Source organism: Salvelinus fontinalis, chromosome 39 (genome assembly GCF_029448725.1).
Source record: "Salvelinus fontinalis isolate EN_2023a chromosome 39, ASM2944872v1, whole genome shotgun sequence".
NCBI classification, from domain to species: Eukaryota; Metazoa; Chordata; class Actinopteri; order Salmoniformes; family Salmonidae; genus Salvelinus; species Salvelinus fontinalis.
Genome location: NC_074703.1, coordinates 27095604 through 27122631, shown reverse-complemented (window position 1 = coordinate 27122631; position 27028 = coordinate 27095604). Strand labels below are relative to the sequence as shown.

General features: G+C 41.5%; 2 protein-coding genes across 2 annotated transcripts in view; both read right to left on the bottom strand.

Moving 5' to 3' along the window:
- Nucleotides 1-3838, bottom strand: part of LOC129838731 (uncharacterized) — a 9253-nt gene extending 5415 nt beyond the window's left edge. The window contains exons 1-6 of the mRNA XM_055905887.1: nt 3611-3838; nt 1813-1959; nt 1387-1502; nt 1116-1221; nt 634-750; nt 439-500 (exon numbers count right to left, since the gene is read on the bottom strand). Of these exons, the coding sequence (XP_055761862.1) occupies nt 439-500; nt 634-750; nt 1116-1221; nt 1387-1502; nt 1813-1959; nt 3611-3680 (618 nt within the window). The 5' untranslated portion in view covers nt 3681-3838. The remainder of the gene's footprint in view (nt 1-438; nt 501-633; nt 751-1115; nt 1222-1386; nt 1503-1812; nt 1960-3610) is intronic.
- Nucleotides 3839-4565: 727 nt separating this feature from the next.
- The window catches only part of smo (smoothened, frizzled class receptor), a 30107-nt gene continuing 7644 nt past the window's right edge, over nt 4566-27028 (bottom strand). The window contains exons 6-12 of the mRNA XM_055906107.1: nt 26807-26930; nt 26608-26700; nt 26092-26200; nt 23757-23942; nt 20881-21029; nt 8733-8870; nt 4566-8397 (exon numbers count right to left, since the gene is read on the bottom strand). Of these exons, the coding sequence (XP_055762082.1) occupies nt 7778-8397; nt 8733-8870; nt 20881-21029; nt 23757-23942; nt 26092-26200; nt 26608-26700; nt 26807-26930 (1419 nt within the window). The 3' untranslated portion in view covers nt 4566-7777. The remainder of the gene's footprint in view (nt 8398-8732; nt 8871-20880; nt 21030-23756; nt 23943-26091; nt 26201-26607; nt 26701-26806; nt 26931-27028) is intronic.

The window sequence follows — 27028 nt, the reverse complement described above, 5'->3', positions numbered from 1 at the left end:
AAGGAGAGAATGTGTGAGAGCAAGTGAGCGATGGAAATAAAAAGATCTGTATTGTCTGATTAGACCTAACATCAATAACAGCCTTAATAACACATTATTAAACCTTATTGATAAATTCCAACAAACACTAAACAATAGTATCAGGAGCATCAGTTTGACTATAACACCATTAAAATGTGGCCCAGAGAGTGAGAGTGTTGAGGTGACAATTGCACACACTTCTAACAAGACCATGAATATAGCTGGGTGTTCAAGTCTTTAGTTATTTACTGTTGAGTTGTTGGACCTAGTTGTCGTAACGGTGTATGAGGAGCAAGGAGAATGATGAACACAGCGATCAAGCTGGTTCCTCCAGGCTAAACGTCACCCTGACCAGGCAATAATCAATGGAGAACGAGCCAAGACAATAGCATAATCAACCACTGTCATAACTGTTACCTTTAGTATGGACTTCCCAAATGGCCACAGAAAGTAGCATGATAACTTCCAACACAGCTTCCCTGAAATAAGATTCCAGACCCCAAAATATTAGAATTGAAATTCAGATTTACGTCATCCCAACGTAAAGTAATACAGATTTTATTTAAAAGAACATTAAAATAAATGTGTGTATTAGATGAAAGGGGTTCCTACCATAAGGAACTCCAATGATGGTCAGAAACATTAGGACACAGACCAAGAGGTAGGCTAAAGAGATCCACCATCCAAATAAAATCAAGTATGCTATGTTTCCACAAGTGATCAATGAACCTGAAATCAAAGAGTTATAAAACAAATGACAGTGTATTCTATTCAACAACATATAGTGTCTACTCTATATCTATAGAACACTGCAATATTGAGTATTTTTCCATCAAACATTTAGAAAATGATTCACATCAAGCCATGGTCGTGTTCATTAGGGCACATGGTAGCTAAATGTTTTCAAAAACGTTGCCGCGGAAAACAAAAAACAACATTTCTTATTGGACATGTGCAGATAGTATCTCCCCGTTCCGGGGGCAGTTATCTCCGTTTGGTGACTACTGAACACGACCCGCACCTTTTCTAATGATCGTCATATTAGAGTTTCTGCAGGGGGCAAGTGAATTAGGAGCAGGAGGACAGACACTAACCTTGGGGTCTGACAAAGTTCAGCTCTGAGTAGAGCTCCCTCACAATGTCCGACCTGTCCTCGATGGGCCTCTCAGTCACGTGACTCTTCCACTTTCTGAAGCCAAACTGAACATGTGCACACACACAACCAGACACACACACACACACACACACAATCACTTCCAAATTGAAGGGATATTTTGTAAATTATTCAAATGAAAACTGTTTTACATGGAAGACAGAAACTGCCAGGCTGTTTTTTCTCTCCGTTGTGTCCAACACTCCACCCACCCTGTAGTTGTTGGCCAGTTTGTTTGCCTCTACTTCATTCTCTGCTCGGATGGTGGTCCTCAAGCTCGAGCCATCCTGCCAAACCTCTTCCCCATAGTGACAAGGAGTGGTGCCTCCTGAGGGAACAGACACCAGGTTGCCAAACAAATGGACGAAATGGTCCGGCCAAGACGAGGAAAAAATAAGACAAGAAAAATGGATGAGCGGTCTTCCATGAAGTATCACACACTAACATACGGACATTTAAACATGATTTGATATAGCAGAATTTCATGAATCTGGTTTCTCCCAAGGGTGTAGAGCTTAGCCAGCCCCAAAAAACTATATTACACCAATGCTATCGGTTGTACAGAGCATCATGGGTACTTTAGCAAACAGTCAGTGTTGGTTGTGACTACGTGCTGCCAGGACAGGCTGTATCCTCACCTTTGTGTGCAGACAAGAATTTGGGGGTGTGTTGGTGGGAGACATCTGGGGAGGGGGTCTCGGCCACATGGCTGCCAATGTCCACACACAGTCTGTCACACTGGGATGTACGGCGGTAGACCCTGGGGTCATGGTCCCATTGGGTATCTGAGGGGACAAATGAGAGAGAAACAAACATTGATATGAAACATAACCTAACCTTCAAAGTCTCCATTATTATAAGTCTTTATTCATCAACATAACTTGTATAGGGTAACAAATTACATCTGAGAAGATGCAGGTAAACTTGCATAAAACATTCAGAATAAAATGATACATTTATTAGTAGAGGTAGGTATCCCCCAAAGAACTAAACTCAACAGTGTTAGACAAACAGAATCCATATGGCATTAACTATGGCCAGGAGTTTCTCCTCATCAGGAATAACTCTGGATCCCAGTTGGTCAGGTCATGTGAGACCTGTGTGGACCAATGCACTAAACCCGTCAAGTCAGTGCGTGACTAACGGAAAGCTCCTGACAGTCACATGCAGCGACACCCAATTCTTCAGTGCAGGGATACTGGTGAGACTGATGACATTATCTATGGATTTCAAATGTTAGTGGATTTAACAAGCACCATGACGATGCACAGAAATGTTGCCTCTAATGCCTCTGTGGAGGTTTACCACTTTGACAGGGGAGCAAGATAACTTTACAACTTCATGTCTTTTAAAAAGGACAAGCAGCATTTCCTAAGTTCAATTCAGAGAATTTGAAATGGTCATACATGGAAAATCCAAAGAGCAACAATTACTTGTAAATCCAACATGCTCTCTCCTGACATTCCCTAAACGTAATCTCCACAGGACTTAAGATGAGCATCACTGTCCCAAGACTCCTAACTGAACAAAGGGAAGGGATTCTTTATCAACATGTGACATCGTCTTCATGCAACTTCAATTATGAGACGGGCAGGTCAATCAATAGACTCACAGTTGTCATAATCTGAGGGAAAGCAGATTGATAATATTTTCAATTAAATACAAATGTAGTGAAAGCATTCCTCCTCATGTTGACATATCTTAAATTGAGCTTTCCTCCTCCTGTCGTCGTAATCTTACCACTACTGTAGCATAAGTCAGGGTTTCCCAAACTCGGTCCTGGGGCTCCCCCTGGGTGCACGTTTGGGTTTTTGCCCTGACACTATACAGCTCATTCGAATGATCAAAGCTTGATGTGTAGTATAGGGCTAACACCAAAACGTGCACCCAGGGGGCCCCTGGACCGAGTTAGGGAAACCCTGACTTAAGTAATAGTCCAGTGTAGCCTACAATCTCTCTGGTAATAAAGAGTCCATAAACTATTTTCAGAATCTGGTTCCAATATCTGTGAACAGAAATACATATTGGGTGTTTGAGCAAATTATCAAGCAGATTTCAGATGTTTGTCACAGGAACTGTGAATAAACAGGGTTGTGAGGCCTGGTTATCCTGGATATATTAAGTGTAAAAAAAATACTTAGGGGCTCCTTAGCACAAATTAAATATTGTGGAAATCTAAGGAAAGCAGTCTACCCATACACAACACAGGTGATTTTAATCAAAGTTAACTATTGAACACTAACTGACAAGGCACAAATATAGGCTTTTCAAAATGTCGAACCTTCTATGAAATTTACAAAACAAATGCCAAAGTGTACCTTGAGAGCTGTGTCTATGTACGATATAACATTTGTTACAATGTTGCAAACGCACGAATATCGCGTGCTAAGGAAACCGCCGAGATTGATAGAAGGAACGTTTACGGTTTGTTCTTACCTGAACTTTCAGCCGTGGACATCCGCCTACGCCTCTCCGTATCAACAATAGGAACTTTAATGTGGGACATTATTATTGATTATAATTCCCATAGAACTAATACCACGCCGGTTTTATCAACTCAATCCCCTTCCTCAGCGGTTCTCTGTGCGCGTCCTAACCATTGATGACATACATGCATGTCTCCAAACAACTCGTGGGAATTGTAGATCATCCTCATATCTTGTTTTTCTCCATCGACTGCATTCTGGGATGTGTAGTGACTCTGTGTCATGTCCTGTGCTCATTCTAAATATAAAACAACTTTGTTTGAAAATCCAATTCATAACTTACGCTGTTTATGATGAAATATGTTCTATTGAATAATATGTTTTTTCTGTCATGCTGTGTAGACCTATTTCAGGGATGGCCAACATTGATGCGGGTGGGGGCAGTTGTTTGAAGTTTTTAATATAATATCTGAGTGAGACAGACTAACACAATCAATGGGGCCCCTGTTGGTAATTCGACCATGAACTAAGTTGGGTCAGCTGGACGCTAAACTAATTTAACAATCTAAAAAATGTTAGCTGACATGGTGGGCTAATTGACTGACTATCTGTGACTGTACTAACAAGAGAAAAACTGTTGATGCCCAACCAAATTTCGAAATGGCACCTTTTGTATTCTACTATTCTAACTGGCAGCAGTAAATTGAGACCCCGAGTGAGTTTTTTTTAATTGTATTTTTTGGGGGAAATTGATCCGAGGACTTTCAAAAGTGGCCAGTTGTTTCCCCTGGCCGATTTACTTTACCAAGGAAAATAACATTTCATACTGAGTGGAGACCTATAAACTACATGTGAAAGGAAACATTATTCCAACAAGTGTAGAACAACAGAACTATGGACCATCAACACTAGAAATATGTTTTATTCACAAATCTCAATAAATTAATCCAAAAACAACAACAGAATTCTAGGTTTCCTTTTATTTACATAATTATACAAAAATACAGCTTCATGATCAAAGTAATACAATTCTGTGTTCAAGATATGATTTTGGAGAGAAACAGCAGTAAGCTACACAGACAATAGGGAAATGGATTTTGCCAATATAAAGAACCCACAAAGAGATGGACTGTATTTTTATCTTTGACAGCAAAAGAAAGCTCTGAGAATGTTCACAATACCTCAAAAAGTATAGCAGGGTTAATTTCCCCTGGAATAAACTAGCTGGTCAGTATCCAACATGAGAAATATTACAGTTGATGTCATATACACTTGAGAGATCCCTTATGTCTTTTCACAAAACATTTTTTTAACGGAAATTACATTCGTTTGCACTGATGGTGCAAGAAATGTCCAAATCTATTAAACAAATGTTACAGTGTTATTTTCATTGCAGTGCTTTACAGCTTGCTTAATTTATCTTCCAGACATGGACATTTGATAAATAATCTCTGATACACATTAGCTAATAGGACTATCATAACATTGACACTACAGATGTAGGATCTTAATTTGAGCCAGTTTGCTACAGCAGAAACATAATCCTGCAGCAACAGGAAATGTGAGTTATTATGTGGATTATAATTAATGACAATTTTTGTAGCGGTTGATCCATTTTTCGTAAGCAAAAATCAAGTCAAAGTGGAAATTACAAACTTCAGAAGCCGTTTTAAACCTCAAATGCAGTACAAGTTTAAAATTTCTCCTGCAACAGGTTGATCACATTAAGATTCTACATCTGTAGTTTGGCACCATCTTTATTCTGCTGTGAGTGTGACGCAAAGACACTAATACTAAATTACTTTGGTTACAGCATCGGTACAACTACATCACGAGCTTCAGTGACGTTTCCCTTTTGCTGAGCAAATCTGTAATGTACCTCAGCAGGGAAAACCAACCAAACATACAGTATAACAACTTAGACTTGTACAAGTATGCTGCATCCTTGCACAGGAGGTTGGTGGCACCTTAATTGGGGAGGACAGGCTTGTGGTAATGGCTGGATGCCATTCCATTTGCTCCATTCCAGCCATTATTATGAGCCATCCTCCCCTCAGCAGCCTCCACTGCGTCCTAGGTCCCAATAAATGAATAGGTGCACTACACATAGAGAGAGAAGCACAAGAAGCATGCATTTAGAAATTGTAGCAGATAATTACAAGCAAAGAGAATAAAGGTGTTTTGCTCAACTCTAGGACAACATGACGCAATGCATAGCACAATAAAAACACAGAAAACTCAACAAAGTATAGCCAAGGTTGTCTACACGTATGCTTAACCTGGGCAGGAGCTCACCGGAGCTGAGTACCGGCACCTCACATTTTTCTACTGCTTGAGCTCCTGTTCTTCTTATAGAATATTAGCTGAAAAGTATTGTGGAGCTCCTGCACCTAAATAAAAACAGTACCAGCATGTAAAATGAGTACCGGCACCTACTGTATTTCAGTCCAAGTCAAGCACTGCTGACAATAAAGTAAAAAATCATGTGGAAATACTACATACTACAGTAAAAAAATAACCCTTTTTAATACAATTGTACAGAATAAAAACGTAACAATTTAACTGATGTAGCTAACATGTGCAAGAACACTTTCAAGAAATGAAGTGATTGATTCCCACTCAGTGGTGTATTTCATTTCCACTGGTATAAAAACCTAATCAATTCTCTTTCTCCTCAGGTGAAAAAAGCTCACTTTTGTGTGATTGCACCAGGCAATATAAAAACAGTTCTATATTTCTGCGACAAAAGTACAGACTTCTAGTTGACGATGATATACAAAGACATTGAACTTCCAGAGCCTGATAGCTTCTGCATCAGATGAGGCTGCATGTCAATCATCTGAAGTGGCTTCCTCTCCATCGTTACAGATCTAGTCATATTTTGTTTATTAACACAGGCTAGTTGAAAGCAATATGGAGAACGCCTACATGGAATTAGTTTTCACCGGTCCAGTTTTCTAAAGTCAGCAATGACGTGGAAAAGAGACAAGGAAGCCACTTTACACGACTTACATGAACCCTAAGATGCATGAAATGACTCAGGGAACGACAAGATCCCTGGAAGAGTCTTGGAAGTCATATAATGAATGATTGGCTATGAGACTGAAATCAACAAGAGTGATATCTGATCCAAGAGATAGTGACCCGGGATCATGTCGGTGATGGTGACCCTCATCCAATTTGAGTTGAGTTGAGCTGCCTCTTCTGCTGCCATCATTCAATGAAATGTTTCTGACAACAGAAGTTAGTTGTTGCAACATGGGTGGTCATGTCCGTTTTCTGACCAATGCCACAAGTGGAATGATTTTCGGTAAATCACACAGCATTGACTAGTCTGGGAGGCGTTTCCCAAAAGCTGTAGCTAACGAGGTACTATTTCTCTCCACAACTATAGACCCAGACCACTTGTAGAACAGAAAAGTGCTTTATTCAATTAATTTTGCTCATTTAGACAGGCAGACCCATTCTGATATTTTTTTCACTAATTGGTCTTTTTACCAATCAGATCAGCTCTGAAAAATATGTGATGTGAATAGATTTGATGTGATTGGTCAAAAGACCAATTAGTGGTAAAAATATCAGAATTAGGCTGCCTGTCTAAACGCAGCTATAGATTTTTAAACACATTTTTATGAAACTGTAGCTACTGTGATTTGTTAAGAGAAATTCAGAGCCACCCCACTGGGCACAGAAGTCCGTTCAACGTCTAGTTTTGATTTACATTTGGTTGAGTTGTTAACTAACGTGAATTCAATGTGAAATCAACAACAAATGTCACCATTTCATTGGATTTAGCTTAAAGGTTGGGTGAAAGAAATACGAAATGCCCCTACGTTGATGACTTGTTTAAAATACAATCAGTTTTCCACATTGATTCAACGTCATCACACAGATTTTGGGGGGTTGAAATGACGTGGAAACAACGTTGATTCAACCAGTTCGTGCCCAGTGGGATATAAGCCAAGAAGCTTTTATGAAACTCACCCTTGGCCTGATAAGTTCTCCTTTAGCCCTTCCCTTTAAATAAGACAGATCTGACCAATTAACTTGACTTGAGTCCTGTTTCATCTTGACTGTTGGGCAGTGACAAAAGAGCACCATAAGTGTAAGTATCCAGCACTTTTCTCTCACAGTCTGTAAAAAAAACAGAAAACCCCACAACCACACATGGTCGCTCTCAGAAGTCAGAGTCAGCATCCATAAGCTCCTCCTCCATCAGGTTGGTTCTAGAGTGGATCTGCCCCCACTCCGCCCTCCTTTGACCCCCATGCGACCTCCCCACGTAGTCTGTCCTCCCAGACACCCCTGCCATAGGCGCCACCTCCCCGGAGTAGTGGAACGCTCCATTGGGCTGCCAGAAGGAGGGGGGTGGTTGTTGGGGGCGGCAGCGAGGCCCCAGGCCGAGGTCCTCTGGCAGGTCGCTGAGGGAGAGGGGGTTGAGGTCAGGGTACCTGCTCCTCTGGCTAGAGGATGCCCCCAGGGCTCCTCCGTACCTCTCCTGGTAGGGCAGGGGATGAGAGGGCCTAAACTCAGAGTAAGAGCCTGGAAGGACGTCCTCAGCTTCCTCCTGGTGCTGCCTCAGATTGGCCACCAGGCTCCTGTGGCCGGGCAGCTTGGGTAGCCGTGGCACCGAGCTGGTGCCAAACTCTCGCCGACGGTAGCCCTGGTGTTCGGCCAGCTCCTCCAGAGGACGCGTCTCCTTATTCCTCTTCTTCCTCTTCTTCTTCCTCTTCATCATCTCAGGGGAGATCTCCGCCTCCACCATCCACAGCTTGTTCCTCTCCTCTGGCGGTGGAACTGGGTGAAAGAGCAGGGTGAGATTCAGACTCATAGTGGTAACATGGTAGCAGGATTAAATCAGACTGGTGGCTGAACTGACAATTCTGTAGCCCGGTTATAAAATACTGAATACTGCCATTGTGAGTGCAGCATTCAGTCTGGCTTAACCAGTCTAGTAACATAGGCCCTGATTGAATCTGTACATGACTGGATAAGTGAAAGCAAAGGCCTTATCCCATTGCTTTAACCAATCCAACTGTCTACGATCTGTTATCGTTTCAAGAAAGAATGCAATGAACTCAAAGAAGAGTGCAGATGTCAGACAATGTCAACAAACAGGTGGCAGCTCTCACCAGGTGTCCCTGTAGGGGTGACAGAGATGTCCTGCGGTAGAATGGCGCCCCTCCTGGCCACCATCTTGGTGACATGCTGGGCCCAGGCTGAAGACATCTCGTTGGATGGCTCCCCGTTCAGGTCAAAGTTGATGCCAGCTACCAATGAGAAAGAAGACAAGACAGCTCAACCATTACTATCCATTATACAGTAGAAGAGCTCAACCATTACTATGCATTATATAGTAGAAAAGCTCAACCATTACTATCCATTATATAGTAGAAGAGCTCAACCATTACTATCCATTATACAGTAGAAGAGCTCAGCCATTACTATCCATTATACAGTAGAAGAGCTCAACCATTACTATCCATTATATAGTAGAAGAGCTCAGCCATTACTATCCATTATACAGTAGAAGAGCTCAACCATTACTATCCATTATACAGTAGAAGAGCTCAACCATTACTATCCATTATACAGTAGAAGAGCTCAACCATTACTATCCATTATATAGTAGAAGAGCTCAACCATTACTATCCATTATATAGTAGAAGAGCTCAACCATTACTATCCATTATACAGTAGAAGAACTCAGCCATTACTATGCATTATATAGTAGAAGAGCTCAACCATTACTATGCATTATATAGTAGAAGAGCTCAACCATTATTATCCATTATACAGTAGAAGAGCTCAGCCATTACTATCCATTATACAGTAGAAGAGCTCAACCATTACTATCCATTATACAGTAGAAGAGCTCAACCATTACTATTCATTATACAGTAGAAGAGCTCAACCATTACTATCCATTATACATTAGAAGAGCTCAACCATTACTATCCATTATATAGTAGAAGAGCTCAACCATTACTATCCATTATACAGTAGAAGAGCTCAACCATTACTATCCATTATATAGTAGAAGAGCTCAACCATTACTATCCATTATACAGTAGAAGAGCTCAACCATTACTATGCATTATATAGTAGAAGAGCTCAACCATTACTATGCATTATATAGTAGAAGAGCTCAACCATTACTATCCATTATATAGTAGAAGAGCTCAAACTTTACTATCCATTATACAGTAGAAGAGCTCAACCATTACTATGCATTATACAGTAGAAGAGCTCAACCATTACTATGCATTATATAGTAGAAGAGCTCAACCATTACTATTCATTATATAGTAGAAGAGCTCAACCATTACTATCCATTATACAGTAGAAGAGCTCAACCATTACTATGCATTATATAGTAGAAGAGCTCAACCATTACTATTCATTTATAGTAGAAGAGCTCAACCATTACTATCCATTATACAGTAGAAGAGCTCAACCATTACTATTCATTATATAGAAGAGCTCAACCATTACTATCCATTATACAGTAGAAGAGCTCAACCATTACTATGCATTATATAGTAGAAGAGCTCAACCATTACTATGCATTATATAGTAGAAGAGCTCAACCATTACTATCCATTATACAGTAGAAGAGCTCAACCATTACTATCTATTATACAGTAGAAGAGCTCAGCCATTACTATCCATTATATAGTAGAAGAGCTCAACCATTACTATGCATTATATAGTAGAAGAGCTCAACCATTACTATGCATTATATAGTAGAAGAGCTCAACCATTACTATTCATTATATAGAAGAGCTCAACCCTTACTATCCATTATACAGTAGAAGAGCTCAACCATTACTATGCATTATATAGTAGAAGAGCTCAACCATTACTATGCATTATATAGTAGAAGAGCTCAACCATTACTATCCATTATACAGTAGAAGAGCTCAACCATTACTATCTATTATACAGTAGAAGAGCTCAGCCATTACTATGCATTATATAGTAGAAGAGCTCAACCATTACTATCCATTATACAGTAGAAGAGCTCAGCCATTACTATCCATTATACAGTAGAGCTCAACCATTACTATCCATTATACAGTAGAAGAGCTCAGCCATTACTATGCATTATATAGTAGAAGAGCTCAACCATTACTATCCATTATACAGTAGAAGAGCTCAACCATTACTATCCATTATACAGTAGAAGAGCTCAACCATTACTATCCATTATACAGTAGAAGATCTCAACCATTACTATCCATTATATAGTAGAAGAGCTCAACCATTACTATCCATTATACAGTAGAAGAGCTCAACCATTACTATCCATTATACAGTAGAAGAGCTCAACCATTACTATGCATTATATAGTAGAAGAGCTCAACCATTACTATCCATTATATAGTAGAAGAACTCAGCCATTACTATCCATTATATAGTAGAAGAGCTCAGCCATTACTATCCATTATACAGTAGAAGAGCTCAAACATTACTATCCATTATATAGTAGAAGAGCTCAACCATTACTATCCATTATATAGTAGAAGAGCTCAACCATTACTATCCATTATATAGTAGAAGAGCTCAACCATTACTATCCATTATACAGTAGAAGAGCTCAACCATTACTATGCATTATATAGTAGAAGAGCTCAACCATTACTATCCATTATACAGTAGAAGAGCTCAAGCATTACTATGCATTATATAGTAGAAGAGCTCAACCATTACTATCCATTATATAGTAGAAGAGCTCAACCATTACTATCCATTATATAGTAGAAGATCTCAACCATTACTATCCATTATACAGTAGAAGATCTCAACCATTACTATGCATTATATAGTAGAAGAGCTCAACCATTACTATTCATTATATAGAAGAGCTCAACCATTACTATCCATTATACAGTAGAAGATCTCAACCATTACTATCCATTATACAGTAGAAGAGCTCAACCATTACTATCCATTATACAGTAGAAGAGCTCAACCATTACTATCCATTATACAGTAGAAGAGCTCAACCATTACTATCCATTATACAGTAGAAGAGCTCAAGCATTACTATGCATTATATAGTAGAAGAGCTCAACCATTACTATCCATTATATAGTAGAAGATCTCAACCATTACTATCCATTATACAGTAGAAGATCTCAACCATTACTATGCATTATATAGTAGAAGAGCTCAACCATTACTATTCATTATATAGAAGAGCTCAACCATTACTATCCATTATACAGTAGAAGAGCTCAACCATTACTATCCATTATACAGTAGAAGAGCTCAACCATTACTATCCATTATACAGTAGAAGAGCTCAACCATTACTATGCATTATATAGTAGAAGAGCTCAACCATTACTATCCATTATATAGTAGAAGAGCTCAACCATTACTATCCATTATATAGTAGAAGAGCTCAACCATTACTATCCATTATACAGTAGAAGAGCTCAACCATTACTATGCATTATATAGTAGAAGAGCTCAACCATTACTATCCATTATACAGTAGAAGAGCTCAAGCATTACTATGCATTATATAGTAGAAGAGCTCAACCATTACTATCCATTATATAGTAGAAGATCTCAACCATTACTATCCATTATACAGTAGAAGATCTCAACCATTACTATGCATTATATAGTAGAAGAGCTCAACCATTACTATTCATTATATAGAAGAGCTCAACCATTACTATCCATTATACAGTAGAAGATCTCAACCATTACTATCCATTATACAGTAGAAGAGCTCAACCATTACTATCCATTATACAGTAGAAGAGCTCAACCATTACTATCCATTATACAGTAGAAGAGCTCAACCATTACTATGCATTATATAGTAGAAGAGCTCAACCATTACTATCCATTATATAGTAGAAGAACTCAGCCATTACTATCCATTATATAGTAGAAGAGCTCAGCCATTACTATCCATTATACAGTAGAAGAGCTCAAACATTACTATCCATTATATAGTAGAAGAGCTCAACCATTACTATCCATTATATAGTAGAAGAGCTCAACCATTACTATCCATTATATAGTAGAAGAGCTCAACCATTACTATCCATTATACAGTAGAAGAGCTCAACCATTACTATGCATTATATAGTAGAAGAGCTCAACCATTACTATCCATTATACAGTAGAAGAGCTCAAGCATTACTATGCATTATATAGTAGAAGAGCTCAACCATTACTATCCATTATATAGTAGAAGATCTCAACCATTACTATCCATTATACAGTAGAAGATCTCAACCATTACTATGCATTATATAGTAGAAAAGCTCAACCATTACTATCCATTATATAGTAGAAGAGCTCAACCATTACTATCCATTATACAGTAGAAGAGCTCAGCCATTACTATCCATTATACAGTAGAAGAGCTCAACCATTACTATCCATTATATAGTAGAAGAGCTCAGCCATTACTATCCATTATACAGTAGAAGAGCTCAACCATTACTATCCATTATACAGTAGAAGAGCTCAACCATTACTATCCATTATACAGTAGAAGAGCTCAACCATTACTATCCATTATATAGTAGAAGAGCTCAACCATTACTATCCATTATATAGTAGAAGAGCTCAACCATTACTATCCATTATACAGTAGAAGAACTCAGCCATTACTATGCATTATATAGTAGAAGAGCTCAACCATTACTATGCATTATATAGTAGAAGAGCTCAACCATTATTATCCATTATACAGTAGAAGAGCTCAGCCATTACTATCCATTATACAGTAGAAGAGCTCAACCATTACTATCCATTATACAGTAGAAGAGCTCAACCATTACTATTCATTATACAGTAGAAGAGCTCAACCATTACTATCCATTATACATTAGAAGAGCTCAACCATTACTATCCATTATATAGTAGAAGAGCTCAACCATTACTATCCATTATACAGTAGAAGAGCTCAACCATTACTATCCATTATATAGTAGAAGAGCTCAACCATTACTATCCATTATACAGTAGAAGAGCTCAACCATTACTATGCATTATATAGTAGAAGAGCTCAACCATTACTATGCATTATATAGTAGAAGAGCTCAACCATTACTATCCATTATATAGTAGAAGAGCTCAAACTTTACTATCCATTATACAGTAGAAGAGCTCAACCATTACTATGCATTATACAGTAGAAGAGCTCAACCATTACTATGCATTATATAGTAGAAGAGCTCAACCATTACTATTCATTATATAGTAGAAGAGCTCAACCATTACTATCCATTATACAGTAGAAGAGCTCAACCATTACTATGCATTATATAGTAGAAGAGCTCAACCATTACTATTCATTTATAGTAGAAGAGCTCAACCATTACTATCCATTATACAGTAGAAGAGCTCAACCATTACTATTCATTATATAGAAGAGCTCAACCATTACTATCCATTATACAGTAGAAGAGCTCAACCATTACTATGCATTATATAGTAGAAGAGCTCAACCATTACTATGCATTATATAGTAGAAGAGCTCAACCATTACTATCCATTATACAGTAGAAGAGCTCAACCATTACTATCTATTATACAGTAGAAGAGCTCAGCCATTACTATCCATTATATAGTAGAAGAGCTCAACCATTACTATGCATTATATAGTAGAAGAGCTCAACCATTACTATGCATTATATAGTAGAAGAGCTCAACCATTACTATTCATTATATAGAAGAGCTCAACCCTTACTATCCATTATACAGTAGAAGAGCTCAACCATTACTATGCATTATATAGTAGAAGAGCTCAACCATTACTATGCATTATATAGTAGAAGAGCTCAACCATTACTATCCATTATACAGTAGAAGAGCTCAACCATTACTATCTATTATACAGTAGAAGAGCTCAGCCATTAATATGCATTATATAGTAGAAGAGCTCAACCATTACTATCCATTATACAGTAGAAGAGCTCAGCCATTACTATCCATTATACAGTAGAGCTCAACCATTACTATCCATTATACAGTAGAAGAGCTCAGCCATTACTATGCATTATATAGTAGAAGAGCTCAACCATTACTATCCATTATACAGTAGAAGAGCTCAACCATTACTATCCATTATACAGTAGAAGAGCTCAACCATTACTATCCATTATACAGTAGAAGATCTCAACCATTACTATCCATTATATAGTAGAAGAGCTCAACCATTACTATCCATTATACAGTAGAAGAGCTCAACCATTACTATCCATTATACAGTAGAAGAGCTCAACCATTACTATGCATTATATAGTAGAAGAGCTCAACCATTACTATCCATTATATAGTAGAAGAACTCAGCCATTACTATCCATTATATAGTAGAAGAGCTCAGCCATTACTATCCATTATACAGTAGAAGAGCTCAAACATTACTATCCATTATATAGTAGAAGAGCTCAACCATTACTATCCATTATATAGTAGAAGAGCTCAACCATTACTATCCATTATATTGTAGAAGAGCTCAACCATTACTATCCATTATACAGTAGAAGAGCTCAACCATTACTATGCATTATATAGTAGAAGAGCTCAACCATTACTATCCATTATACAGTAGAAGAGCTCAAGCATTACTATGCATTATATAGTAGAAGAGCTCAACCATTACTATCCATTATATAGTAGAAGAGCTCAACCATTACTATCCATTATATAGTAGAAGATCTCAACCATTACTATCCATTATACAGTAGAAGATCTCAACCATTACTATGCATTATATAGTAGAAGAGCTCAACCATTACTATTCATTATATAGAAGAGCTCAACCATTACTATCCATTATACAGTAGAAGATCTCAACCATTACTATCCATTATACAGTAGAAGAGCTCAACCATTACTATCCATTATACAGTAGAAGAGCTCAACCATTACTATCCATTATACAGTAGAAGAGCTCAACCATTACTATCCATTATACAGTAGAAGAGCTCAAGCATTACTATGCATTATATAGTAGAAGAGCTCAACCATTACTATCCATTATATAGTAGAAGATCTCAACCATTACTATCCATTATACAGTAGAAGATCTCAACCATTACTATGCATTATATAGTAGAAGAGCTCAACCATTACTATTCATTATATAGAAGAGCTCAACCATTACTATCCATTATACAGTAGAAGAGCTCAACCATTACTATCCATTATACAGTAGAAGAGCTCAACCATTACTATCCATTATACAGTAGAAGAGCTCAACCATTACTATGCATTATATAGTAGAAGAGCTCAACCATTACTATCCATTATATAGTAGAAGAGCTCAACCATTACTATCCATTATATAGTAGAAGAGCTCAACCATTACTATCCATTATACAGTAGAAGAGCTCAACCATTACTATGCATTATATAGTAGAAGAGCTCAACCATTACTATCCATTATACAGTAGAAGAGCTCAAGCATTACTATGCATTATATAGTAGAAGAGCTCAACCATTACTATCCATTATATAGTAGAAGATCTCAACCATTACTATCCATTATACAGTAGAAGATCTCAACCATTACTATGCATTATATAGTAGAAGAGCTCAACCATTACTATTCATTATATAGAAGAGCTCAACCATTACTATCCATTATACAGTAGAAGATCTCAACCATTACTATCCATTATACAGTAGAAGAGCTCAACCATTACTATCCATTATACAGTAGAAGAGCTCAACCATTACTATCCATTATACAGTAGAAGAGCTCAACCATTACTATCCATTATACAGTAGAAGAGCTCAACCATTACTATGCATTATATAGTAGAAGAGCTCAACCATTACTATCCATTATATAGTAGAAGAACTCAGCCATTACTATCCATTATATAGTAGAAGAGCTCAGCCATTACTATCCATTATACAGTAGAAGAGCTCAAACATTACTATCCATTATATAGTAGAAGAGCTCAACCATTACTATCCATTATATAGTAGAAGAGCTCAACCATTACTATCCATTATATAGTAGAAGAGCTCAACCATTACTATCCATTATACAGTAGAAGAGCTCAACCATTACTATGCATTATATAGTAGAAGAGCTCAACCATTACTATCCATTATACAGTAGAAGAGCTCAAGCATTACTATGCATTATATAGTAGAAGAGCTCAACCATTACTATCCATTATATAGTAGAAGATCTCAACCATTACTATCCATTATACAGTAGAAGATCTCAACCATTACTATGCATTATATAGTAGAAGAGCTCAACCATTACTATTCATTATATAGAAGAGCTCAACCATTACTATCCATTATACAGTAGAAGAGCTCAACCATTACTATCCATTATACAGTAGAAGAGCTCAACCATTACTATCCATTATATAGTAGAAGAGCTCAACCATTACTATCCATTATATAGTAGAAGAGCTCAACCATTACTATCCATTATATAGTAGAAGAGCTCAACCATTACTATCCATTATACAGTAGAAGAGCTCAACCATTACTATCCATTATATAGTAGAAGAGCTCAACCATTACTATCCATTATACAGTAGAAGAGCTCAACCATTACTATCCATTATATAGTAGAAGAGCTCAACCATTACTATCCATTATACAGTAGAAGAGCTCAACCATTACTATCCATTATATAGTAGAAGAGCTCAACCATTACTATCCATTATATAGTAGAAGAGCTCAACCATTACTATCCATTATACAGTAGAAGAGCTCAACCATTACTATCCATTATATAGTAGAAGAGCTCAACCATTACTATCCATTATATAGTAGAAGAGCTCAACCATTACTATCCATTATACAGTAGAAGAGCTCAACCATTACTATCCATTATACAGTAGAAGAGCTCAACCATTACTATCCATTATATAGTAGAAGAGCTCAACCATTACTATCCATTATACAGTAGAAGAGCTCAACCATTACTATCCATTATATAGTAGAAGAGCTCAACCATTACTATCCATTATATAGTAGAAGAGCTCAACCATTACTATCCATTATATAGTAGAAGAGCTCAACCATTACTATCCATTATACAGTAGAAGAGCTCAACCATTACTATCCATTATATAGTAGAAGAGCTCAACCATTACTATGCATTATATAGTAGAAGAGCTCAACCATTACTATCCATTATACAGTAGAAGAGCTCAACCATTACTATGCATTATATAGTAGAAGAGCTCAACCATTACTATCCATTATACAGTAGAAGAGCTCAACCATTACTATCCATTATATAGTAGAAGAGATCAACCATTACCATGCATTCAGTAAAAACCCCAAAGAGGTTATTTATATAGTAGAAGGCTCCCTGGAGTCCCCTGCAGTGTTTCAATAACTAACAGTTCATACAGTCCCTCCAACATAAGCAAGCATGCTGGCCACAGCCGCCTCAGTGCTTACATTATCTGATGACTCAGTCATTCACTTCTAGTGTCAGACAGACTCCTCAATGACATTCATTGCTAGTGTCAGACAGACTTCTCAATGACATTCACTTCTAGTGTCAGACAGACTTCTCAATGACATTCATTGCTAGTGTCAGACAGACTTCTCAATGACATTCACTACTAGTGTCAGACAGACTTCTGAATGACATTCACTACTAGTGTCAGACAGACTTCTCAATGACATTCACTGCTAGTGTCAGACAGACTTCTCAATGACATTCACTTCTAGTGTCAGACAGACTTCTCAATGACATTCACTTCTAGTGTCAGACAGACTTCTCAATGACATTCACGTCTAGTGTCAGACAGACTCCTGAATGACATTCACTTTAAGTTGTAACATTGAAGCGTAGTGGAATCTCCATTAATATCAGCCAGGAGTTCCTCAATGATAAAAAATAATATGGCATTTCATCTGCATAAAAAAATATATATTTTGAATGTTTGAATTTTCAGTTCAGCACTAAAATGTGCCATTTCCCTGAGAGGCATCCAATTCAGCCTTTGGACAGCTCCTTCTCCGGGTCTTTGGGGTCTTACCTACTGGCCCGTCATGGGAGACAGTGTGCATGCTGAAGGACAGCTCCTTCTCCGGGTCTTTGGGGTCTTACCTACTGGCCCGTCATGGGAGACAGTGTGCATGCTGAAGGACAGCTCCTTCTCCGGGTCTTTGGGGTCTTACCTACTGGCCCGTCATGGGAGACAGTGTGCATGCTGAAGGACAGCTCCTTCTCCGGGTCTTTGGGGTCTTACCTACTGGCTCGTCATGGGAGACAGTGTGCATGCTGAAGGACAGCTCCTTATCCGGGTCTTTGGGGTCTTACCTACTGGCCCGTCATGGGAGACAGTGTGCATGCTGAAGGACAGCTCCTTCTCCGGGTCTTTGGGGACTTACCTACTGGCCCGTCATGGGAGACAGTGTGCATGCTGAAGGACAGCTGCTTCTCTGGGTCTTTGGGGACTTACCTACTGGCCCGTCATGGGAGACAGTGTGCATGCTGAAGGACAGCTCCTTCTCCGGGTCTTTGGGGACTTACCTACTGGCCCGTCATGGGAGACAGTGTGCATGCTGAAGGACAGCTCCTTCTCCGGGTCTTTGGGGACTTACCTACTGGCCCGTCATGGGAGACAGTGTGCATGCTGAAGGACAGCTGCTTCTCCGGGTCTTTGGGGACTTACCTACTGGCCCGTCATGGGAGACAGTGTGCATGCTGAAGGACAGCTCCTTCTCCGGGTTTTTGGGGACTTACCTACTGGCCCGTCATGGGAGACAGTGTGCATGCTGAAGGACAGCTCCTTCTCCGGGTCTTTGGGGACTTACCTACTGGCCCGTCATGGGAGACAGTGTGCATGCTGAAGGACAGCTCCTTCTCCGGGTCTTTGGGGTCTTACCTACTGGCCCGTCATGGGAGACAGTGTGCATGCTGAAGGACAGCTCCTTCTCTGGGTCTTTGGGGTCTTACCTACTGGCCCGTTATGGGAGACAGTGTGCATGCTGAAGGACAGCTCCTTCTCTGGGTCTTTGGGGACTTACCTACTGGCCCGTCATGGGAGACAGTGTGCATGCTGAAGGACAGCTCCTTCTCTGGGTCTTTGGGGTCTTACCTACTGGCCCGTCATGGGAGACAGTGTGCATGCTGAAGGACAGCTCCTTCTCTGGGTCTTTGTGGACTTACCTACTGGCCCGTCATGGGAGACAGTGTGCATGCTGAAGGACAACTCCTTCTCTGGGTCTTTGGGGTCTTACCTACTGGCCCGTCATGGGAGACAGTGTGCATGCTGAAGGACAGCTCCTTCTCTGGGTCTTTGGGGTCTTACCTACTGGCCCGTCATGGGAGACAGTGTGCATGCTGAAGGACAGCTGCTTCTCTGGGTCTTTGGGGACTTACCTACTGGCCCATCATGGGAGACAGTGTGCATGCTGAAGGACAGCTGCTTCTCTGGGTCTTTGGGGACTTACCTACTGGCCCGTCATGGGAGACAGTGTGCATGCTGAAGGACAGCTCCTTCTCCGGGTCTTTGGGGACTTACCCACTGGCCCGTCATGGGAGACAGTGTGCATGCTGAAGGACAGCTCCTTCTCCGGGTCTTTGGGGACTTACCTACTGGCCCGTCATGGGAGACAGTGTGCATGCTGAAGGACAGCTGCTTCTCCGGGTCTTTGGGGACTTACCTACTGGCCCGTCATGGGAGACAGTGTGCATGCTGAAGGACAGCTGCTTCTCTGGGTCTTTGGGGACTTACCTACTGGCCCGTCATGGGAGACAGTGTGCATGCTGAAGGACAGCTCCTTCTCCGGGTCTTTGGGGACTTACCTACTGGCCCGTCATGGGAGACAGTGTGCATGCTGAAGGACAGCTCCTTCTCCGGGTCTTTGGGGACTTACCTACTGGCCCGTCATGGGAGACAGTGTGCATGCTGAAGGACAGCTGCTTCTCTGGGTCTTTGGGGACTTACCTACTGGCCCGTCATGGGAGACAGTGTGCATGCTGAAGGACAGCTCCTTCTCCGGGTCTTTGGGGACTTACCTACTGGCCCGTCATGGGAGACAGTGTGCATGCTGAAGGACAGCTCCTTCTCCGGGTCTTTGGGGACTTACCTACTGGCCCGTCATGGGAGACAGTGTGCATGCTGAAGGACAGCTGCTTCTCTGGGTCTTTGGGGACTTACCTACTGGCCCGTCATGGGAGACAGTGTGCATGCTGAAGGACAGCTCCTTCTCCGGGTCTTTGGGGACTTACCTACTGGCCCGTCATGGGAGACAGTGTGCATGCTGAAGGACAGCTCCTTCTCCGGGTCTTTGGGGACTTACCTACTGGCCCGTCATGGGAGACAGTGTGCATGCTGAAGGACAGCTCCTTCTCCGGGTCTTTGTGGAGCTCCTTGCGCTTGGAGAAGGCCTTGGCTATCATCTTGCTCTTCTTTATCCTCTTGGGCTCATCGTCGCTACGGCCGATAACCCTATGACAGGAACAACAAGTAGATAAATGACAATGTGTCACGTTCCTGACCTATTTCTGTTAGTTTGTTGTATGTGTTAGTTGGTCAGGACGTGAGTTTGGGTGGGCATTCTATGTTTTCTGTTTCTATGTTGGTTTAAGGGTTGCCTGGTATGGCTCTTAATTAGAGGCAGGTGTTTGGCGTTCCTCTTACATGGCACCAGCCTTACGCATGGTGTCCCCGGTTCGCCTACATAGCCCGGTGCGGGTTATTCCACCTCCCCGCACTGGTCGGGCGACGGGGAGCATTCAGCCAGGTAAGGTTGGGCAGGCTCAGTGCTCAAGGGAGCCAATACGCCTGCATGGTCCGGTATTTCCGGCGCTACCTCCCCGCCCCAGCCCAGTACCACCAGTGCCTACACCACGCACCAGGCTTCCAGTGCGTTTCCAGAGCCCTGTTCCTCCTCCACGCACTCTCTCTATGGTGCGTGTCTCCAGTCCGGTGCCTCCAGTTCCGGCACCACGCACTAAGCCACCTGTGCGTCTCCAGAGCCCTGTACACACTGTTCCTTCTCCCCGTACTCGTCCTGAGGTGCGTGCACTCAGTCCGGTGCCACCAGTGCCGATACCACGCACCAGGCATATAGTACGCTTTGAGAATCCAGTGTGCCCTGTCCCTGCTCTCCGCACTAGGTTTGAAGTGCGTGTCTCCAGTCCGGTGCCTCCAGTTCCGGCACCACGCACCAGGCCTACAGTGCGTCTCAGCCGGCCAGAGTCTGCCGTCTGCCCAACGGCGCCTGAACTGTCCGTCTGCCCAGCGCCGCATGAACTGCCCGTCTGCCATGAGCCTACAGAGCCTTCCGCCAGACAGGAGCAGCCAAAGCCTTCTGCCAGACAGGATCAGTCTGAGCCATCCGTCTCCGCAGCGCCATCTGAGCCATCCGTCTCCCCAGCGCCGTCTGAGCCATCCGTCTCCCCAGCGCCGTCTGAGCCATCCGTCTGTCCCGAGCCATTAGAGCCGCCCGTCTGTCCCGAGCCGTCAGAGCCGATAGTCAGTCAGGAGCCGCTAGAGCCAGTCGTCAGTCAGGATCTGCCAGAGCCGCCAACCAGACAGGATCTGCCAGAGCCGCCAACCAGACAGGATCTGCCAGAGCCGTCAGCCAGCCATGAGCGTCCAGAGCCGTCAGCCAGCCATGAGCGTCCAGAGCCGTCAGCCAGCCATGAGCGTCCAGAGCTGTCAGCCAGCCATGAGCGTCCAGAGCCGTCAGCCAGCCATGAGCGTCCAGAGCCGTCAGCCAGCCATGAGCGTCCAGAGCCGTCAGCCAGCCATGAGCGTCCAGAGTCGTCAGCCAGTCATGAGCTGTCCCTCAGCCCAGAGCGGCTATTTATCCAGAACTGCCCCTCAGTCCAGAGCTGTCTCTCTGTCCGGAGCTGCCTTTCAGTCCGGAGTTGCCCCTCTATCCTGAGCTACCTCTCTATCCTGAGCTACCTCTCTGTCCTGAGCTATCCCTCTGTCCTGAGCTATCCCTCTATCCCGGTGCTGCCCCTTGTGTCGATGTTACCCAAAAGTTTTAGTGGGTGTAATATGAGGGTGGTCATTTGTAGGGGGAGATGTAAGCTGGGATTGACTATGGTGGGGTGGGGACCTCGCCCTGATCCTGAGCCACCACCGTGGTCAGATGCCCACCCAGACCCTCCCCTAGACTTTGTGCTGGTGCGCCCGGAGTTCGCACCTTATGGGGGGGGTTATGTCACGTTCCTGACCTATTTCTGTTAGTTTGTTGTATGTGTTAGTTGGTCAGGAGGTGAGTTTGGGTGGGCATTCTATGTTTTCTGTTTCTATGTTGGTTTAAGGGTTGCCTGGTATGGCTCTTAATTAGAGGCAGGTGTTTGGCGTTCCTCTAATTGAGAGTCATATTTAGGTAGGTTGTCTCACAGTGTTCGTTGTGGGTGGTTGTCTCCTGTGTCCGTGTTTGTCGCACCATACGGGACTGTTCGGTTTGTTTGTTCATCGTCATTTTTATGTGTAGGCTTTTTTCCCTGTTCGTGCGTTATTCGTGTTATGTGAGTCCGTCGTCCAGGTCTGTCTACACCGTTTGTTATTTTGTTTAGTCAAGTGTAGTTCGTGTTTTCGTGTTTTCTTTAATAAATTATGTCTTCAAACTCCGCTGCATTTTGGTTCAATCCCTGCTCCTCCTCTTCTGATGAAGAGGAGGAGGAAAACCGTTACACAATGTGACAGACAATGTTGACGTATCCCTTGACGTGGCAATCACGGTAAATTGTGCAGACATTAAAGCTGAAATCCGTACTTGGTGAAACTACCACGTCCGTTTGAGATACTACAACAACCAAGAAGTTGCATCAAACAACGAAGATTGTATTTTTTCGCTCAGACATCATTGCAGGTGCGATAGAACAGCATAGTATGTACTGAAGAAAACAAAATGTCTGTGATGCTGGTACTCCTCTCCTCCGTTTCATCAACAAAACGAAAATAATAACAAATGCGCCGGGGGCGAACAGTGGCGCTGTTTCACCTTATGCGGATTTAAGCTTTAATACTCAGATAATGCTGTGTGAATGCCTCAGAGATAATAAAATGTGTAACTCCATACTTGGAATATTGTTGTTAAAGTTCATGTACTGTTGTCTTACCTTTTATCTACAAGACAACAACTTTTTGCTACAAAGGGACTGCCACCCAGTCTAATTTTCTGTGTGTGTTCTAAAGGAAATGGCTGCTTACTTGCACCAGGTGCGTTTCCAGATGAGGATAGTGGCCTTGGTCCACACCCAGGTGCTCATGGCGATGCCCGTGCCGAACATGGAGAACAGATTAATCTTTTCCACCAGTAGACTGGGACGGTTCTTGATAGTACATTCTGGGATCGGCTTGTTGGTCTGATGAGCGATCGTCACATTGGCCTCGCACCTGTTCAAAACCAGCGCAGCATTCATCAATCAACTCTCAAGAGCTCTTTTTACACAGGCAGTTGCATTTTCTGTGGTAAAATACTCGACATACTCACACCCACTGTAAAGCTATATAAATGGGGAATATTCACATACTGAACTGTTGACATTAACCAGTTGTTTACTTGTTGAGACAGGAAAGAGAAATTTACATTTCTGAGGTGAAATTCATACCAGTCCACTCAAAGTCAACAGAGTGGAGAAATAAGGCTGCATTCACAGCACAACAAACCGGTAGGGCTGTGGTTACCACCAGTCTCAACAGCATCATCTGCTGGGAATCTCCCACTACCCCATACAACTGAGGGCATGTTCTAATACTCTTAAATCTCCCACTACACCATACAACTGAGGGCCATGTTCTAATACTCTTAAATCTCCCACTACACCATACAACTGAGGGCATGTTCTAATACTCTTAAATCTCCCACTACACCATACAACTGAGGGCATGTTCTAATACTCTTAAATCTCCCACTACCCCATACAACTGAGGGCATGTTCTAATACTCTTAAATCTCCCACTACCCCATACAACTGAGGCCATGTTCTAATACTCTTAAATCTCCCACTACCCCATACAACTGAGGGCATGTTCTAATACTCTTAAATCTCCCACTACACCATACAACTGAGGGCATGTTCTAATACTCTTAAATCTCCCACTACCCCATACAACTGAGGGCATGTTCTAATACTCTTAAATCTCCCACTACACCATACAACTGAGGGCATGTTCTAATACTCTTAAATCTCCCACTACACCATACAACTAGGGGCATGTTCTAATACTCTTAAATCTCCCACTACACCATACAACTGAAGGCATGTTCTAATACTCTTAAATCTCCCACTACACCTTACAACTGAGGGCATGTTCTAATACTCTTAAATCTCCCACTACACCATACAACTGAGGGCATGTTCTCATACTCTTAAATCTCCCACTACACCATACAACTGAGGGCATGTTCTAATACTCTTAAATCTCCCACTACACCATACAACTGAGGGCCATGTTCTAATACTCTTAAATCTCCCACTACACCATACAACTGAGGGCATGTTCTAATACTCTTAAATCTTCCACTACACCATACAACTGAGGGCCATGTTCTAATACTCTTACATCTCCCACTACACCATACAACTGAGGGCCATGTCCCAATACTCTTAAATCTCCCACTACACCACAGGTGTCAAACTCATTCCACGGGGGGCCGAGTGTCTGCGGGTTTTCGCTCCTCCCTTGTACTTGATTGATGAATTAACATCACTAATTAGTTAGGAACTCCCCACACCTGGTTGTCTAGGGCTTTATTGAAAGGAAAAAACAAAAACCTGCAGACACTAGGCCCTCCGTGGAATGAGTTTGACACCCCTGCACTACACCATACAACTGAGGGCATGTTCTAATACTCTTAAATCTCCCACTACACCATACAACTGAGGGCATGTTCTAATACTCTTAAATCTCCCACTACACCATACAACTGGGGCATTGTTCCAATACTCTCAAATCTCCTACTACATCATACAACTGGGGCCATGTTCCAATACTTTTAAATCTCCCACTACACCTTACAACTGGGGCCATGTACCAATACTCTTAAATCTCCTATTACATCATACAACTGGGGCCTTGTCCCAATACTCTTAAATCTCCCACTACACCATACAACTGGGGCATTGTTCCAATACTCTCAAATCTCCTACTACATCATACAACTGGGGCCATGTTCCAATACTCTTAAATCTCCTATTACATCATACAACTGGGGCCATGTTCCAATACTCTTAAATCTCCTACTACATCATACAACTGGGGCCATGTTCCAATACTCTTAAATGCATATTTCCTTCCTCCCTTCCTTGAAGTAATCCCTCGTCTGTCATATTGGATTGATGTAAGGAAACTTTCCAAGGCAAAGCTTTTATCAATTATGTCATGTCATATATTGGTGATTACTCCCATGTTCTGAGAAAATATATATATATATATTTTTTTTTAGAGTATTCCAAAAGGGCCCAGAAGTCCTTAGGTCCTCAACACCTGTTGAATATAGTTCCGGTTTACTGTAGGCTACATGAGGGGAAAAGGAACTCACAACACATATTCTCTGAAGCTCTTCTCCCACTCAGCCTGGTTGAAGAAGTCATAGAAGTGGCAGCCAAACGTGATTAAGACAAAGCCAAACGCCAGGAACCCAAATATACCTGATGAAGAGGAATTACACAAATGATTAGGGATATTTGAAATGCCAGAAACCTCAGGAGTCAGGACACAATACACTTTATATGAAGATAAAACCAAAGTGTTATATAACATATATCGTGCAACAGAATCTACAGTCAATCTATGATGAGGCAATTTAAGTGGCTTTATCAAAGGTTTATTCTAGCATGCCATTGTAGCATTTCGGTGGTGGTGGGGGGGGGGGGGCAGTGCTAGGTCTAACTAGGATCGCCTGACCCAAAGGCAGTGGATCTAACCACTGCTCCAAGAAAGCTAGCTCCCCTGTGAAAGTGGTTATCTGTCTTTTCAACACTAGCTAGGTTTGTTCCACTGTTCTGCCAGTGGTTTGGCTCTGGATATCTGGTGATTTACAGCTAAGGGGTCATACCAAGTCTTAGCATTGTTTCGTTGATTTTGCTCGCTGCCTTCTCACTCAGAAGACCTGGATGGTTACTCTTGATGGAGAACAACGTCATGACTCCTGCAGACACAAACAGAGGAAATCACTTTGGGAACGTCTGTTTATTTGGTAGCGTTTAAATTCTGAAATATGAAAATGTCTCGTTTTTGGGTTTGAGAGAACTCACCTCGTATGAGGAAATAGCCACCAATGACAAGCACAACTCCAATGGGAGCCAACACAAAGCCAGCACGGTAGCGGTAGTTCTTATAGCCCACGAAACAGATCCCACTGACAGAGTCTCCGTCCACCTGTGTCAAACAACAGAGAACAGAAACGCATACGTGTTTGAATGGCATAACGGCATAAAAGATAAATCATTTGGAAAACAAGACATTCTGAGTCATTG